Source organism: Suncus etruscus, chromosome 1 (genome assembly GCF_024139225.1).
Source record: "Suncus etruscus isolate mSunEtr1 chromosome 1, mSunEtr1.pri.cur, whole genome shotgun sequence".
NCBI classification, from domain to species: Eukaryota; Metazoa; Chordata; class Mammalia; order Eulipotyphla; family Soricidae; genus Suncus; species Suncus etruscus.
Genome location: NC_064848.1, coordinates 170,305,342 through 170,324,064, shown reverse-complemented (window position 1 = coordinate 170,324,064; position 18,723 = coordinate 170,305,342). Strand labels below are relative to the sequence as shown.

General features: G+C 48.0%; 1 protein-coding gene across 1 annotated transcript in view; it reads right to left on the bottom strand.

Moving 5' to 3' along the window:
• Positions 1-2,056: 2,056 nt before the first annotated feature.
• The window catches only part of HNF1B (HNF1 homeobox B), a 62,818-nt gene continuing 46,151 nt past the window's right edge, over positions 2,057-18,723 (bottom strand). Inside the window, exons 6-9 of the mRNA XM_049790810.1 lie at positions 17,537-17,539; positions 8,676-8,808; positions 5,353-5,547; positions 2,057-2,199 (exon numbers count right to left, since the gene is read on the bottom strand). Coding sequence (XP_049646767.1) covers positions 2,057-2,199; positions 5,353-5,547; positions 8,676-8,808; positions 17,537-17,539 — 474 coding nt within the window. The remainder of the gene's footprint in view (positions 2,200-5,352; positions 5,548-8,675; positions 8,809-17,536; positions 17,540-18,723) is intronic.

Here is an 18,723-nt window from a genome sequence, read left to right as displayed (position 1 = left end):
ACAGAAAGTGCTATATGCACGGGGTTTCATCCTGACCAAGTATAATTATTCTCCAAATATAACTAGCAGTTCTTCCGGTGCTCAGTATCTGGGACTTGAGAAAATGCCCCAGCCACTTGAGAACCATGCCTGCAGCTTCAAGGTCAGTTGGTCACTTGGTCCAGTGAAGGGGAGAAGCCATCTGGAGGCTAGTGCATTGTCTCAGAGAGCATCTTAAAGCGTTTTTGATTAAGAGATTATTTCCTGCATTCAGAGGACTTGTTTCAACAAGCAAGCATCAAAGTCCGTTTGGGTAAGACAGGAATAATTAATCACAGCCCTGTCGAGGGCTGACCAAGCAGCAGATGGATTGATAAACCTTTCAAAGGGGAACGTATTCCCAAGGAGGGCTGCTGCGCCTGGCTGCCCCCGATGGAGATTTGTGAGCCCAGAGAAATGTTTTCCCTGCTCACTACAAAGAGTGGGAAATCACACGGGAGTTGGGAGTTGGAGGGCAGGGCAATGGGGGATGGGGGTGGAGTGGGTGCTTTCATCTTCCATTGGGTGAGAGAAGAGTAGCAATGCTGGTCCCACACACTTTTCCCTTTCTCTCTCTGTCCCCATCTCCAGGCTGAGCTTCCTGGGTCTGTAAGACATGTCAGAGCTCAAGTGGGACCAGGAACTTAGGCAATCTGGTCTCATCAGATCCTCAGAATCAGTGGATAGTATAGCTCTTCAATTTAAAGATGAGGAAATGAAGACAGGGGTAGAAATAGGAGGGAGCCAAGGTCATGAAGCAGAGGTCATCTGCTCTGTATCATTGCTAGGGGTAGTAGGAACAGGTGCAGAGTAGAGAAGCCTGAGCCCTAGAAAGAGGCTGATGGAGACACAAGTCACCCAGCCCAGATGGACAAGAGGCCTCGACAAGACCAAGTCAGATTGAATGTTTCTTTCTTTCTTTCTTTCTTTCTTTCTTTCTTTCTTTCTTTCTTTCTTTCTTTCTTTCTTTCTTTCTTTTCTTTCTTTCTTTCTTTCTTTCTTTCTTTCTTTTCTTTCTTTCTTTCTTTCTTTCTTTCTTTCTTTCTTTCTTTCTTTTTTTTTGGGGGGGGGCATGCCCGTTTGATGCTCAGGGGTTACTCCTGGCTAAGTGCTCAGAAATTGCCCCTGGCTTGGGGGGACCATATGGGACGCTGGGAGATTGAACCGTGGTCACGGTCCTTCCTTGGCTAGCGCTTGCAAGGCAGACACCTTACCTCTAGCGCCACCTCACCGGCCCCAGATTGAATGTTTCTGATGTGAAGTTCAAGGTTGTCGCCTGCTTATCTAGTAATCAATGAAGGCCAAACAGTTCCCACACTACAGGGACCCCAGTGACTAAAAGGTCTTATTGTATCCCTGCACAGAAACCCATCCAATTTCCTACATCTTGGCATACTGTCACTGTCTGGCTGTCAAAGAGGCAGTGATGACCCACCCTGGGGGTTTGCTTCAGATTGAGTCACATAGGTAACACAGTCATCTAGTCACATAGGGGTGGGGACCAGAAGGAAAGATGACCAACCACTCACTTCCCACCTATCAGAGTCCTGGGAAGTTAACTCAAAAGTATCACTAGGCAACACAGGATGAATGCAGGTCTCTGGAAGTATTAAGTTTACTGTTGAGATGCCTTGGATTAGGCAGGCCACTCTCTGGTGCTCCTGGCCATCATGGACCCTAAACTGGAAGAATCTAGCCTTGGACCCCTCAGCCAATACTCACTTGCATTAATGGTTGCAGAAAATGCTCAATAATTTCTCCTGCACAGCAAGAAGCTAGAAAGGGCTTGGCTTCCTGTGCCTTCTTTGGTTAGGTCTTTTCCATGGGTCGCTGATCAACAAATCAGCAGCCACATCCTCCATATCCAAGGGTTCTGCATATTCTAGGCTCCAGTGAACCCATTACATAGGAGATCTCATTTAACATTCTCATAATAAACTGGCAGGGGGTGGGGAGGCCCCTCTACCCAGTGACCCACCTAGCAGGAAGCATCAGAAAGATCAGGCCCTCTGGCTGAGATGCCAGGCAGCGTTTCCCTTTACCCCTTCCAGGCTGGCATTACCTGTTTGCTGGAGGACATGTTGGTGAGCGTGCTGATGCTGCTGGCATCTGTGACCACCATGGCGGAGGGAAACCGGGAGGTGTGGGAATACTGGGGGGGCTCCTGCTTGTGTGTGTACACTGGGGAAACAGAGCAGAGACAAAACCAAGGTCAGATTACACAGGTGCGTGCACAGCTGCAGACCCCCAGCCTGCTTCCCCGGGCTAAAGAGGACAGTGATTGGTGTTTGGGGCAGTGTGCAGACATAGGAGAAAATATTACTGTTTTGTAGCTATTGAACTTAATTTTTTTCATTTAGATAATATAATTATCATAGTGTTAAAGTTTATGGTATTGAAGCACAAAGTTACAGTTCTCCCACCACGTATAAATCATAGTTTTTAAGTTCGGGGGCCGGAGCGGTGGTGTGGAGCGGTAAGGCGTCTGCCTTGCCAGCGCTAGCCTAGGACGGACCGCAGTTCGATCCCCCAACGTCCCATATAGTCCCCCAAGCCAGGAGCTATTTCTGAGCACATAGCCAGAAGTAACCCCTGAGCATTACCGGGAGTGGCCTAAAAAAACAAACAAAAAATAATAGTTTATGTAATAAAGTTACCATCGTTTTAAATTTTATAGGGTTGACAAAATTGTTGCCCTACCATCACCATAAAAGTACCCAAGACCCCCCATAACTATCCCTCTGGTCTGATCTTCCCCTTTTGGCAATAAGATTTGAAATCTAAATGGCCATTGTTAAAATCCGCTTTTCGATCAGGTACTTATTCTAAGTTTTCCCCACCTGTAAAATGGGAATGATACTTGTGTAGAATTATAGAAGAGATTATGTAGGGATGGATGTTACTTTTGTGTTGGGAACACTCTGACCTCCTTGTTCTCTTTGTTGTTGTTTTGTTTTGAGGCCACATCCGGTGATGCTTAGGGGTTACTCCTGTCTATGAGCTCAGAAATTACTCCTGGCTTGGGGGACCATATGGGATGGCAGAGTTCGAACCAAGGTCTATCCTGGGTCAGCCACATGCAAGGCTAATGCCCTACTGCTGCACCACTGCTCTAGCTCCAGTTCTCTTTTGTTTTATGGGGAGGGTATGTGGAATAATCACAGTTTTCAGAGGCCACTCTTGGCTCTGTGTTTGGGGCATACACTTGATGATGCATAAGTGACCATATGTGCTATTTGGACACTGTCTCTGTTGCAGCTTCATGCTAACAAAAGCCTTCACCTCTACTATCTCTCAGACTCTTGGCCCCCAGGTTTTGAATAAGTTTCAGATGCTTAAGCATCTGTAGTGAGCCTTAGGTATCTGTATATGGGGCCTCTGAGATTTCAAGTTTAAAAAAATGTGAAGCTGGAGTAGTAGTACAGAGGTAGGGCACTTGTGCATCCCATACAGTCCCCCCAACTCCATTGTTGAGTGATCCATGATTGCAATTACACACAGAGGTAATAGGACCATTCTGGGCTGTTTCGTTAGTATAACATGACCTCATAGATGCATGATATCACAGAAATACACATGCCAAGCAAGACATTAGATTTAAATAAATGCTCTGGACTGCATGGTTCAGTTTTGTATCTGCTAGTCAAATTCACCCAGTCAAGATCCTTGTTTTTGAAGTGCTAAGGATTGAACCCAGGTCTTATGCCTGTAAACTTTACCATTGAACCATAGCCTCAGCCTTCATGTCTAGAACCTTTTAACTCAAGAGAGTTATCTCTAAGATTCAATTAAATTCCTGGTCCCTAGGACAGCTAATGAAAACAAGCGAGTACTTGGCTTTGAGGAAGGGACTAGTGATTCTACCGTTGGTGTTCTCAAGCCAGAAATGGGAGACATGACTGTCCCTGCCTGCAACACCTTCTGCTTTTCCCTACCCCCAGTCAGGGAAGTTACTTCACTCTTGGTTTGGGATACTCCTCAATGTCCCTGACCAGAATAGGTGATAGGTGACCACTTTCTGAAGGTCTGCCCTCAACCTGAAAGGCTGGCTGCCTAGAGGAAGAAAAAGGGCTAAGTAGGGACATCTTGGGCTCTGGGAGGAAGGGAAGTAGGGCACATGCGGTTCCAGGCTGCTACAGGCTGTGGCAGATTTTTCAGATGCCAGGAAAATGTGATTGGAATGTGAGATGGTGCTTAGAAACCAGCTCCACAGGCCTGGGGGTGGGGGAATAGAGGGTTAGAAGGATGAACTTGGCTACTTGGCTGTTCTCCCTTTGATCTACAGCTCTACCTGGGGCAGCCACAGGAGAAATGAAAATGCTCTTCCCCATTCCTGCCTCCTTCTATGAAGCAATCCCTTACTAAATAATCATGGCTATTCTATAACTCCGTGCTTTCACTTCACCTTGTTTTTTATCTTTCCTCTACAGTCCCTCCCATGCTGATTTTCACTCTCTGACTGCAGAGACGGAGGCACAGTGACTGAATAATTTCCCAATGGCTACATGGCAGGTCAGTGTCAGAGCCAAGGTGAAATCTCTGTCTGCTGACTCTAAGACTAGCTGTCTATTCTTGAACTATACCTAAAACAAAGAGGTCATCCCTTCTATGATTTCTGCCCAAATTCAGGGGCCACAGCCAACATGGCACATGGAGTGGTCAAGGACCTCCCTGATAATCAGGATCAGATGGAGAGAGATACAGTGACAAGGGTGGGTTGGAAATAAGCAGCTGATAGTGGACTTAGGGCAGGTGCAGAATTATGGGTGTGAGGAACAGTGTGTGTGTGTGTGTGTGTGTGTGTGTGTGTGTGTGTGTGTGTGTGTTGAAGTATGGAGGGAAAGGGTGACATTCTAGTAATTCTGAGTTCATGACGGCATGCATTTAGGATTTTTCTCCCAAAATTTAGGGTTCTGGATTAGAGATGTTTGCAGTGTATTAATGGGAAACCTTAGAAATTCTGGAAGAGTCTTCAATTTCAGGGAAGGCAAATATAGTACAAATGATATGCCAAAGGCTAAATTGGGACTCAGAGGGAAAAGAAGATTGATCGATGACCTCTTCATTGGCCAGATGGGGGACAGGTGACCTATGCTAGTCCTGCTCCCTGTCTGCCTTTTTTACTTCCTGTACAAATCTTTTCTGGCCTCCTCAGACCTTCCCCTGGGAATCTAGAGATAAGAGTAGAGAAGAGGCTGGGAAAAGCCTGACATGGCCCAAGGGTCCCTTGGGAGAGCTGGTTTCAGTGGGTCCTAGGCAGAGGGAGAGTGACCAGATCACAAAACTTTCAAGAAAATGGAAGCACAGAGAAGGGAGGGTGGCCTGGGGCCTTACTGTGGGAGTTCTGCAGCTGGGTCACGGTGGCCATGAAGGGCGGCTGGGCCATGTGGCTGCTGGGGCTCTGCTGCATGAGGGGCTGCTGGTGGGGGCTGTGCAGCTGCTGCGGGAACTGGACGGGCTGCAGGGCTGCCAGGCTGCCGGCCACACTGTTGATGACTGGGACGCTCTGTGCCTGCGACGTGTTGAGGCCTGCGGGAGCAAGAAGACAAGATTGGTGCTGATTTCAGGATGGGACTAACCCAGCTATGCACCAGGATCAACCGTTCTGTACAGTGACTGTCTAAACTCATTTTGCAGAAGAGAAATTGAGTCTGGGGCGATGAAGTGACCTGTGATTATTTCAAGGGAGATGGCGGATAGACATGGTGAGAAACAGAGGCTTGAGTCTGTCAACCTCACATCACCCAAACTTAGCTTCCTGGCGATTGCCATGATCCCAACAGATGCCACTCTCCTTGTCCATTCCTGTCAGCTCTGGCCTCAGAGCGCCTTACTGTAGGACCTTCAGGAAAGGGTTAGATGTAGCTGGTCCAAAGTGTGAACTGGTGTGTGCTTTGTCTGGCCAGAAGGGGGCAGGGGCGTGCAGAGACCAGGCCAAACCAAACTACCTCCATAGTCCTGAGAGCAGCAGGGACGAGGCAGAGAAGGCTTAGGAACCCCTTCTCTTGGCTATTGCAGAGAGGGGGGAAACCGCTGGGCCCTGTGCCAATCTCTGCAGGGCCCCAGTGTATTGGGCAGTACAGCACTTGCCACACACAGGCCCAGGTATTGGCAGGAGGGTATGCAAGTGACAGTGGTTCTGGCCAGTTTTCTGTCCTGTGCAGGAAGGTTTCTGCCAGGCCATCACAGATTGGAGCCCTGAATTCACCCTCTACCTGCTCCCTACACAGGCCCTGGGAAAGAGCCCATTGGGGGCAGTGAGGACAGCGAATCAGAAAAACCCCACTCACTCCTGGAGCTACCAATATTCCTTTGCATTCTGGAAAGTGAGGGAAAGCCTACTTAGAATGAAGAAGGAAATCTAGAAAAAATTATTTCTTTGAGGTGAATTCAGGGAAAGAGGAGGTTTCTGAAGCCAGTTTGTGGGAAATCCTCATGCATCATGCAGTGAGCACAGAGTATTCAACAGTGGCTCACTCAAAGCTTCAACAGAAATGGTGTCAGAAATCTCTGAAGCAAGACCTCTGCTGTGGAGGGGGAATAAATCGCTCCCGGCTCTCATGTGTGGGATGGGCAGGGGCCTTTGATCACCCTGGGGATAATCTGAAAGCCCATTCTGCAGGAGGCTCAGTTTCCCAAATTCCCTGATCTCCTACTTCCCTCTCCTACCTCTTTCCTAGGGTGTCAGTTTCTCCCAGAAACCCCATGAGGTTGCTGCTTTCCCGGGAGTCTGGGAGCCTGTCCCTCGTCAGGAATGGTGTCCAGGACCACACATGCTCCTGGCTAGGGTGGATAGGTGACATTTGCAACCAGAATTCTGCAACCGGCCTTTGCTTTGGAATGATCTGGGGGAGCACTTTAAGAAATATACATTCCTAGGCCCCACCCAGGACTTAATGAGTCAGAACCTTTAGAGGTGAGGCTCAGGAATCTTATTTTCAACACCACCTATGATCCTGTTGTGCCTCAGTTCCAGGATTGAGAGGCACTGATGTCATCACAGCTCCCACGGAGTGTGACTCTTGGCCTTTGCATCTATTTTGTGGCCACTGGTTAAGAAGCATGTTATCTGCCCCGCAGGTGAGGGGAGAGCAGGAGGTGGCACAGCCCAGTGATTTATCACCACACTCCCGTCAGGCCAGCAGGACGGGAGCTGATGGGGATCTGAAGCCCACACTTTATACCCCAGGACACTTTCTCAGCACATGTTCTGAGGTTCCTCTCCATGTTTACACCTCTCATCCCCCCCCACCACACATACTCATACATAAACACTGTACACATACCACACACATACGTATTGACATATCTCACCCAAAGCACACCACGCAAAACATACCCTCACATATCCTGTCATACCACTCACATACTGATATACTCACATTAATATACTTCCCACACATTCCCCCACATTTCCACACACTCACATACCACTTACACACTGATACTGACACATAACACGTCCTCATACAAACTCTTACATACACCATAAATACTCACACGTGCGCGCACACGTCCCCTCTATAGTACACACTGATGTTGCAGTAGGATACTTTATCCATCCTTTTAGAAAGCATGCAGGGGGGGCCGGAGAGATAGCATGGAGGTAAGGCGTTTGCCTTTCATGCAGGAGGTCATCGGTTCGAATCCCGGCGTCCCATATGGTCCCCCGTGCCTGCCAGGAGCAATTTCTGAGCCTGGAGCCAGGAATAACCCCTGAGCACTGCCGGGTGTGACCCAAAAACCACAAAAAAAAAAAGAAAGCATGCAGGGCTACTGGAGGAATTGCACCTCCTTCTCCAACCAAGCCTAGCCATGCCATAGATAGATACCATATTCCTAGGGAGGGTCCAATGTGGTGGGGGGGCAAAGGCCAGAAATTTAGAATAATATTTGTCTAATGTGATTCCTCTAAAGTTTGTCTATTTCTCTATAGAACTAAAATGGAGGGTAGAAGCTGGAGTGATAACATAGCAGTAGGGCATTTGCCTTGCAAGTGGCCGATCCAGGACAAACCTGGTTTCGAACCCCAGCATCCCATATGGTCCCAAGCCCACCAGGAACTATTTCTGAGCACAGAGCCAAAAGTAATCCCTGAGCACCACTGGGTGTGCCCCCCCAAAACAAAACAAAACAAAACCAAAGAATCTACAAGCTGGTTCAGAGAGATACTATAGCAGGTAGGGTGCTTGCCTTGCATGCAGTCAACCCAGGTTTGATCCCTGGCATCCCATATATTTCTCTGAGCACTTTCAGGAGTGATCCTTGAATGCAGAGCCAGGAGTAAGACCTGAGCACTACTGAGTTTGACCCCAAAACCAAACCAAACAAACAAAATCTATAAGCATTTCAATACCTAGTATCATTGAATTTCCTTGTCCATTTCAGATTTCAACCTCTTGAAAGTTCAATGCTTTGACTCAAGGTGCATAGCTGGCGTGTTGTGACCCAAAAGATTTCATCTCATTCCATCCTCTTGTTTTAGGCTACACAATCCAAATATTGTGACGCAGATAAGGAACCCAAACAAGTGGATTCTAATCTATAAGTCATAACTGCATTTGAAGGGAATTTTCTTTGTTTCTTTATCATTAGGTTGGCTCCCTGCCCATTCTTCTCTCCTGCCCCCAAGTTTTGTGACCCAAAACAGAGCTTACTTTGTGCAATGGCCATGACTCCGGAGAGGGGGGTCATGATGAGGTTTTGAGATTGCTGGGGGTTGTGGTGGGACAGGCTGTGGATATTTGTCAAGGTGCTGACAGGGGGCAAACCTCCTCCTGAGACTGAGATCTGTTGGAAAGAAAAATAAAACAGCAGTGTGAGTGGAATTGGGATTACAAAGAACATCATCTGAAGTGACATGGTACAGAAAGTCTTGGTCCAGCCAGTTCATGGATTCATTCATTCATTCACTACTTTTTTTTTTTTTTGGTCACACCCAGTGATGCTCAGGCTATTCACTCAAAATTGCTCCTGACTCAAGGAACTCTATGGGATGCCGGGGATCGAACCCAGGTCCGTCCTGGATCCAATGCATGCAAGGCAAATACCCTACTGCTGTGTTATTGCTCCGGCCTCTCATTGACTATTTCTAAGCCTAATTTTGGTACAGATATTGTTCTAGGTGCTGAGAATAGAGCAGTAAATAAAACAGGAAACAAACCCTGTCTGATGGTGCATCAACTGTATTTATCACTGGAATTTATTTTTTTGTTTGTTTGTTTTTTGGGGGGAGGCACACCTGTTTGATGTTCAGGGGTTACTCCTGGCTAAGCGCTCAGAAATTGCCCCTGGCTTGGGGGGACCATACGGGATGCCAGGGGATCGAACCGTGGTCCTTCCTTGGCTAGCGCTTGCAAGGCAGACACCTTACCTCTAGCGCCATCTCACTGGCCCCAATCACTGGAATTTCTAAGCCCTTCTTAGAAATTTCTCTGTGAGATGGGCCAGAGTGCTAGTAGAATGGGTAGGGCTGAGAGGCTCGGCTGGGACCAGAACACTCCACATGCCAGGATTTCGTGGGCTTTTGACTGGTATGATGGGGGCTCTGGGCAGGACAGCTAGCCATAGGACCCTGGGCTGACCACTTTGTCCAGGAGAGCATGATTCCCCCCACACCAGGCGGGTCTTCAGGGCCACGCCTGGTTAATCGGGCCTTGGGGGGAGGGGGTGAGAGATTCCTCCCTAGGCATCCAAAAACTGCAGGGGCTTGGCTGGGCCCAGAACACTCCGAATGCCAGGATTTCTTGGTGTGTTTGCCTGGTATGTTGGGGGCTCTGGGCAGGACAGCTGGCCATAGGACCCCTGGGCTGACCACTTAGTCCAGGGGAACAAGATTCCCCCACACCAGGCGGGTCTTCAGGGCCACGCCTGGTTAATCGGGCCCTGGGGGAGGGGGTGAGAAATCCTTCCTAGGCATCCAAAAACCACAGAGGCTCGGCTGGGACCAGAACACTCCACATGCCAGGATTTCGTGGGCTTTTGACTGGTATGATGGGGGCTCTGGGCAGGACAGCTAGCCATAGGACCCTGGGCTGACCACTTTGTCCAGGAGAGCATGATTCCCCCCACACCAGGCGGGTCTTCAGGGCCACGCCTGGTTAATCGGGCCTTGGGGGGAGGGGGTGAGAGATTCCTCCCTAGGCATCCAAAAACTGCAGGGGCTTGGCTGGGCCCAGAACACTCCGAATGCCAGGATTTCTTGGTGTGTTTGCCTGGTATGTTGGGGGCTCTGGGCAGGACAGCTGGCCATAGGACCCCTGGGCTGACCACTTAGTCCAGGGGAACAAGATTCCCCCACACCAGGCGGGTCTTCAGGGCCACGCCTGGTTAATCGGGCCCTGGGGGGGGGGGGTGAGAAATCCATCCTAGGCATCCAAAAACCACAGAGGCTCGGCTGGGACCAGAACACTCCACATGCCAGGATTTCGTGGGCTTTTGACTGGTATGATGGGGGCTCTGGGCAGGACAGCTAGCCATAGGACCCTGGGCTGACCACTTTGTCCAGGAGAGCATGATTCCCCCCACACCAGGCGGGTCTTCAGGGCCACGCCTGGTTAATCGGGCCTTGGGGGGAGGGGGTGAGAGATTCCTCCCTAGGCATCCAAAAACTGCAGGGGCTTGGCTGGGCCCAGAACACTCCGAATGCCAGGATTTCTTGGTGTGTTTGCCTGGTATGTTGGGGGCTCTGGGCAGGACAGCTGGCCATAGGACCCCTGGGCTGACCACTTAGTCCAGGGGAACAAGATTCCCCCACACAGGCGGGTCTTCAGGGCCACGCCTGGTTAATCGGGCCCTGGGGGGAGGGGGTGAGAAATCCTTCCTAGGCATCCAAAAACCACAGAGGCTCGGCTGGGACCAGAACACTCCACATGCCAGGATTTCGTGGGCTTTTGACTGGTATGATGGGGGCTCTGGGCAGGACAGCTAGCCATAGGACCCTGGGCTGACCACTTTGTCCAGGAGAGCATGATTCCCCCCACACCAGGCGGGTCTTCAGGGCCACGCCTGGTTAATCGGGCCTTGGGGGGAGGGGGTGAGAGATTCCTCCCTAGGCATCCAAAAACTGCAGGGGCTTGGCTGGGCCAGAACACTCCGAATGCCAGGATTTCTTGGTGTGTTTGCCTGGTATGTTGGGGGCTCTGGGCAGGACAGCTGGCCATAGGACCCCTGGGCTGACCACTTAGTCCAGGGGAACAAGATTCCCCACACCAGGCGGGTCTTCAGGGCCACGCCTGGTTAATCGGGCCCTGGGGGGAGGGGGTGAGAAATCCTTCCTAGGCATCCAAAAACCACAGAGGCTCGGCTGGGACCAGAACACTCCACATGCCAGGATTTCGTGGGCTTTTGACTGGTATGATGGGGGCTCTGGGCAGGACAGCTAGCCATAGGACCCTGGGCTGACCACTTTGTCCAGGAGAGCATGATTCCCCCCACACCAGGCGGGTCTTCAGGGCCACGCCTGGTTAATCGGGCCCTGGGGGGAGGGGGTGAGAAATCCTTCCTAGGCATCCAAAAACCACAGAGGCTCGGCTGGGACCAGAACACTCCACATGCCAGGATTTCGTGGGCTTTTGACTGGTATGATGGGGGCTCTGGGCAGGACAGCTAGCCATAGGACCCTGGGTGACCACTTTGTCCAGGAGAGCATGATTCCCCCCACACCAGGCGGGTCTTCAGGGCCACGCCTGGTTAATCGGGCCTTGGGGGGAGGGGGTGAGAGATTCCTCCCTAGGCATCCAAAAACTGCAGGGGCTTGGCTGGGCCCAGAACACTCCGAATGCCAGGATTTCTTGGTGTGTTTGCCTGGTATGTTGGGGGCTCTGGGCAGGACAGCTGGCCATAGGACCCCTGGGCTGACCACTTAGTCCAGGGGAACAAGATTCCCCACACCAGGCGGGTCTTCAGGGCCACGCCTGGTTAATCGGGCCCTGGGGGGGGGGGTGAGAAATCCTTCCTAGGCATCCAAAAACCACAGAGGCTCGGCTGGGACCAGAACACTCCACATGCCAGGATTTCGTGGGCTTTTGACTGGTATGATGGGGGCTCTGGGCAGGACAGCTAGCCATAGGACCCTGGGCTGACCACTTTGTCCAGGAGAGCATGATTCCCCCCACACCAGGCGGGTCTTCAGGGCCACGCCTGGTTAATCGGGCCTTGGGGGGAGGGGGTGAGAGATTCCTCCCTAGGCATCCAAAAACTGCAGGGGCTTGGCTGGGCCCAGAACACTCCGAATGCCAGGATTTCTTGGTGTGTTTGCCTGGTATGTTGGGGGCTCTGGGCAGGACAGCTGGCCATAGGACCCCTGGGCTGACCACTTAGTCCAGGGGAACAAGATTCCCCCACACCGGCGGGTCTTCAGGGCCACGCCTGGTTAATCGGGCCCTGGGGGGAGGGGGTGAGAAATCCTTCCTAGGCATCCAAAAACACAGAGGCTCGGCTGGGACCAGAACACTCCACATGCCAGGATTTCGTGGGCTTTTGACTGGTATGATGGGGGCTCTGGGCAGGACAGCTAGCCATAGGACCCTGGGCTGACCACTTTGTCCAGGAGAGCATGATTCCCCCACACCAGGCGGGTCTTCAGGGCCACGCCTGGTTAATCGGGCCGTGGGGGGGGGGGGTGAGAGATTCCTCCCTAGGCATCCAAAAACTGCAGGGGCTTGGCTGGGCCCAGAACACTCCGAATGCCAGGATTTCTTGGTGTGTTTGCCTGGTATGTTGGGGGCTCTGGGCAGGACAGCTGGCCATAGGACCCCTGGGCTGACCACTTAGTCCAGGGGAACAAGATCCCCCACACCAGGCGGGTCTTCAGGGCCACGCCTGGTTAATCGGGCCCTGGGGGGAGGGGGTGAGAAATCCTTCCTAGGCATCCAAAAACCACAGAGGCTCGGCTGGGACCAGAACACTCCACATGCCAGGATTTCGTGGGCTTTTGACTGGTATGATGGGGGCTCTGGGCAGGACAGCTAGCCATAGGACCCTGGGCTGACCACTTTGTCCAGGAGAGCATGATTCCCCCCACACCAGGCGGGTCTTCAGGGCCACGCCTGGTTAATCGGGCCTTGGGGGGAGGGGGTGAGAGATTCCTCCCTAGGCATCCAAAAACTGCAGGGGCTTGGCTGGGCCCAGAACACTCCGAATGCCAGGATTTCTTGGTGTGTTTGCCTGGTATGTTGGGGCTCTGGGCAGGACAGCTGGCCATAGGACCCCTGGGCTGACCACTTAGTCCAGGGGAACAAGATTCCCCCACACCAGGCGGGTCTTCAGGGCCACGCCTGGTTAATCGGGCCCTGGGGGGAGGGGGTGAGAAATCCATCCTAGGCATCCAAAAACCACAGAGGCTCGGCTGGGACCAGAACACTCCACATGCCAGGATTTCGTGGGCTTTTGACTGGTATGATGGGGGCTCTGGGCAGGACAGCTAGCCATAGGACCCTGGGCTGACCACTTTGTCCAGGAGAGCATGATTCCCCCCACACCAGGCGGGTCTTCAGGGCCACGCCTGGTTAATCGGGCCTTGGGGGAGGGGGTGAGAGATTCCTCCCTAGGCATCCAAAAACTACAGAACCGCGCGGGGGCTTACGCCCCGCGCGTACTTCATGTATTTCATGTATTCAGAAATCCCTTATTCTTATGTTATGTTTTCCGTATACAGAATGTTTATTTTGTATTCTCCCCTTTCCCACACCCCTACAAAGCTCTTTTTCACTCCTTAACTCTCTAACCCCTTCTCAAACATCACTAATCTAGTTTTCTCTTTTTAACTTCAGTAGTGTAGAATCGTAATCACAGTCCAAAGCTGTGCATTGTGTATGACAACCCCAAACTGTTTCAAGATACATAAAATGGACACGTATTTCTTTAGAATATTTTGTGTTTTTTCTCTGACAGCTATAATTCTTACTAAATGTTGTCTTATACAGTGATGATTCTAACCACTTTTTATCTTCTCTTTTTAAGCTGTTTAACAAGTAATTTTGGTGGAAGAGTCCCCCAGTTTAATGCTTATGATTGAGTCATGTCAATGGAATCATTGTAATTGTTCTTATGGCCCCCATATGCGCCAATAACACCATGTGGCATTGCTTCTTATTTGCATAGGCACATTAAAATGGGAAAATAGTATAAATACAAATAAGATCCTATCTAATAGAGATTAGAACACACAAACCTTGTAGTGCAGAGGGACCTTACACCCTGAACATTGACATAACGACCTGGCACAGACTCAGAAGAAAGGGCATATTCCATTCTCCCCTGAACCAGGAAAGCCATCCACGAAACATCCAGGCTGGTCTATAACATCACCTGGAAGCAATCCTCTAACATGGAAGACCTACACTGCTCAGACTTCGACCTGCTCAAAAGAGACTTCCCTTAACACTGAGAAGATTAACAACAACAACGACCGGCTTACAGGACAGGGCTCCCTGCATTGCCCTTTGATTGTGAGGTGAAAGGAGGGATGCTCCACGTCCTGACTTCAATGTAAGATATGCAGATTCCAGGATCTTTAATACAGAAACATGATACCAACAACAGAGACTGTGTGAAAAATAAAAGTGTGTTGGCACTACAGACAATGTATTGGATTGGACGATCTAGCTTGCTTGGAGCCTAGACTTGGTCTTGTGCCAGGAAACTTCAGGGGTCTGGTCTCTTTGTACTTAGGCCAAGGTTATTTCTTTCCATGTTCCTCATATTTTGATGGGCCTATGCAAACAACAATTGCCACTCTAACACCATTCTTACTGTGCTCCTTTGACTCTAATCCTTAAAAAGAACTCACTTAAAATTTGAGGTTAACTTAAGCTAATATGCATGTATATGGAAATGTAAGAAAATACTATGCCTGTAATGTTTAAGGAGTTACGTAAGTTTTATGGCTTTAGATTGCCTTGTGTACTGTTAAGAAATATTATAATGTGTTACAATCTGGGGACTTGAGGGACAAAGTAATTGTACATGGATTCTGTCTTATTTATCTTAATGTTCTTTGGCTGAAATTTCAAAGTTAATATATCAGCAAGGGGACTTCTGAGAATTATGTTATGGGTGATTGTCCTTCCACTGTAACTTTACCTTGTCCTCTTACTTTGCACCCTTGTTCTCATAATTAAAATAAAAATTTAAAAAAAAAAAAAAAAAAAAAAAAAAAAAAAAAAAAAAAAAAAAAAAGAAAACAAAGTAATAAAAATGCCAAGAATTTCAAAAAAAAAAAAAAAAAAAAAAAAAAAAAGAATGGGTAGGGCTCTTGCCTTGTAAACAGCCAGGCTGGGTTCGATCACTAAGGTGACCTATATGGTCATCAAGCCCATCAGAAATGATCCATGAGTTTGGAGTCAGAAATAAGCCCTGAATACCACTGGGTGTGGCCCCAAAATAAAACAAAAAAGAAATTCCTCATTCAGGTGTATGTTATAATTGTCACTTGCTCACTTTGTTTTATCTTTTTCTGGTGGATTAGGGATTCTCCAGTAGTCCTTGACCTTACAGGCCAGAGGTCCACCAGAGCTACAGCCAGTGTTGCCTGCGGGGTGGGGTGGGGTGGGGTGGGGTGGGGAAGCAGCTCCAGGAATCAAACTTGGGGCCTCATGCATTTGTGCCACCTTTTTGAGCTATCTCTCTGGCCCTCACTTGCTCACATTGAATATCTTCTCAATTCTGGTTTTTTTTTTTTTTTTTTTTTTGGTTTTTGGGCCACACCCGTTTGATGCTCAGGGATTACTCCTGGCTATGCGCTCAGAAATTGTCCCTGGCTTGGGGGGACCATATGGGACGCCGGGAGATAGAACCAAGGTCAGCTAGCACTTGCAAGGCAGACACTTTACCTCTAGCGCCACCTTCCCCGCCCCCTCAATTCTGTTTAATGTCTTCTATACTATTGGTGCTGAAGACCTGGGCTTGCTAAAATGCTAAAAACAACATTTTAAGAAATTCTCTGAAATTCTTTTGTAAGAGCATACTAGGGGCATGCCTGGAATACAGAAAAGCTGATTCTGTTAAGCACTGCGCTCATGTGTTAATTTTCAAACCCTACTATAATCTCGTAAGACAGACACTTCTGGCATTCCCATTTCACTAAGGACAAAACTAAAATTCAGAGTAAATTTATAGATTGCCTAAGCACCTATTCTCTGATAAGTTATACATCTTGTATTCAAAGCTAGTTCTAATTGATGCTAGAACTCAGTTGTTATCTTTTACAGAAGACTTCCTCTGAGCCTAGCAATTATTATTAACATTTGGAAAGACCAATCTCTATTGACTTCTCTCCCTTTCTTATACCAAAATATCTACTACTCAATTATAAAAAAAAGTTCCAAAGACCTGATAATTTGACAAAATTTACTAATAACAAAATTAGTAGACAAGCCTTGAACTCTAGCCCTTCCACTATATTTTACCACAAAGAGTTTCTAACAGATTGTAAGTAAATGTGTATTTACTTTGGTTGTGGTCATTTGAAATCTTTTTTTCAGAATTAGAACCTTTTATTTATTTTTGTCTTTTTCTTAGCAATTTATTGTTTTCCCAAGCCTTTACTGGAATTGAATGTAAATTGGATCTCTTCTTTACTCAAACAGCAATGTCTACAAGTCTTACTGCACTTCACTTACTGTTGAAACTTTCTGAATAATATTAAGCAAATATCTATAAAATAGATGTGCTTGCTTTAATTCTGATGTTTTAAGAGAACCCTATATTTCTCCATTAATTATAAAACAGGTATCATTACACATATGAACTCTTTTTTCCATGATAAAAATGATAATGTCTTCATTATCAACTAACCCAGACAATCGTTTTTATAATAGGGGCCACCTCCAGTGTGCTCAGTAGGCTTGGGGTCACATGGCATTAAGGAGCCATTAGGGCCATGCTCAGCAGTGCACAGGGAACTATGAGGGGCCTGAGAGCAAATTCATAAATTACACATGCCTGGTATATATATATGTTCTACCACTTGAGTTATCGCCATGACTCCTGACCAGACATTAAACAGAATGTGTGTGTGTGTGTGTGTGTGTGTGTGTGTGTGTGTGTGTGTGTGTGTGTGTGTGTGTAGTTTCAGGGATCAAACTCAGGAACTCATGAATAGAAACATGTGCTCTTTTTGTTATTGCTAAGACACATCCTCCCAATTCAGACATTCCTTTATTTATTTTGTTTTGTTTGAAGAACACACATGGTGGTGCTTGGGCTTACTCCTAGCTCTGTTCTCAGATGATATGGGGTACTAGGGACTGAACCTGGGTCAGTCATATGCAAGGCAGAGCACTCTTCCTACCTGCTGTATAATTTCTCTGCTCACCTTTTCTACTTCCTTCACCTCATGACATTCCTTTTTATTTTTAAATTAAAATTCTTTTTTGGTTTTGAGGTCACACCTGGTGGTGCTCAGGGGTTAATTCTGGCTCTGCATTCAGATATCACCCCTGGTGGTGCTCAGGGGACCATATGTGATGCCCAGGGATTAAACTCAGGCTGGCTTTAATCAAAGCAAGGTCCCTACCTGCTGTACTAAAACTCTGGCTCACGCTCACAACACTTTAAATGGCATAAAAAAAAAACCCCTGAGAATTAGGATAAATATACGAGACTCTCATTTTCTCTTCTTTCATCTCTCATTACTCAGAGCTTTTCTATTGAAGCCTCATATCAGGTAAGACACTAACTTCTACTCTGCCCTGGTCAACCCTATAGCTTCCAAGGTTAATTTGAAAAAAAAAAAATAAAAAGAGAATAAAACCAAACAAGTCTGTTTGTGTTTTTTTATTTTTTTAATGAGCATCAAGAAAAAAAAAAGAACTTGAGGGCCATGTGACCAAGAAGGAATTTTGACCACATCAAACAAGAGAGAACCAGCCTGTTTGCTGGACTTGTTTTTCAAAATGTTAGAGTCATTAAAAAAAAAAAAAAGTAACCTGGGTAAGGTGGCCTTTGGAGAAAGTCAATGAAGAGACAGGAATACCCACCATTTTAATATGTAGTTAAATGTGAAAGAGAAATGTGATACTCATGATAAAAAGTCTTTATCCCATCCACTTACTATGTTTAGGTTATCTACATCAAGTTCTTTCCTGCCCTAAGGACCAGAAAGATAGTATGGTGGATGGGATACTCACCTTGCTAATCTGGGTTCTATCCTTGGCACCCCATAAGGTCCCCCTAAGCCTTGTCAAAAATGATACCTGAGCAAAGAGCCAGAAGTAAGTCCTGAGCACTGCTGGGTTTAGGACCTCTTAAAGGAAAAGTTTCTTTCCACTCTAAGTATGCAACTAGGACTATGACAGATTTGCCTCTAAGGTCGATGGAGGCCAGGAAATGGCTAACAAGATCAGGCATAGTCCTTTCATAAGAATTTGAAGAGCTGGAATTAAACTCATTCTGACATGAGATACTCACTGAGTGTTGCTGTGCTTCCATATGGTCATCATTACCATTCCTAATTTGCAATCAAGGAAACTGAAGTTTAAGGAAGTTAAGAAATATGCCCAGGAATGAGAGGTAGGGCACTTGCCTTCATGTAGCTGGCCTGGATTCAATCCCAGACACCTCATATGATTGTCTCCTCCCACTCCACACCCTGTGCCCTGTCAGGAGGGATCCTTGAGCACAGAACTAGGAGTAATCCCTGAGTAGAGCCAGCTGTGGGAAAACCAAAAAGAAAGAAAGAAATAAAGAGGAAGGAAATAAGAA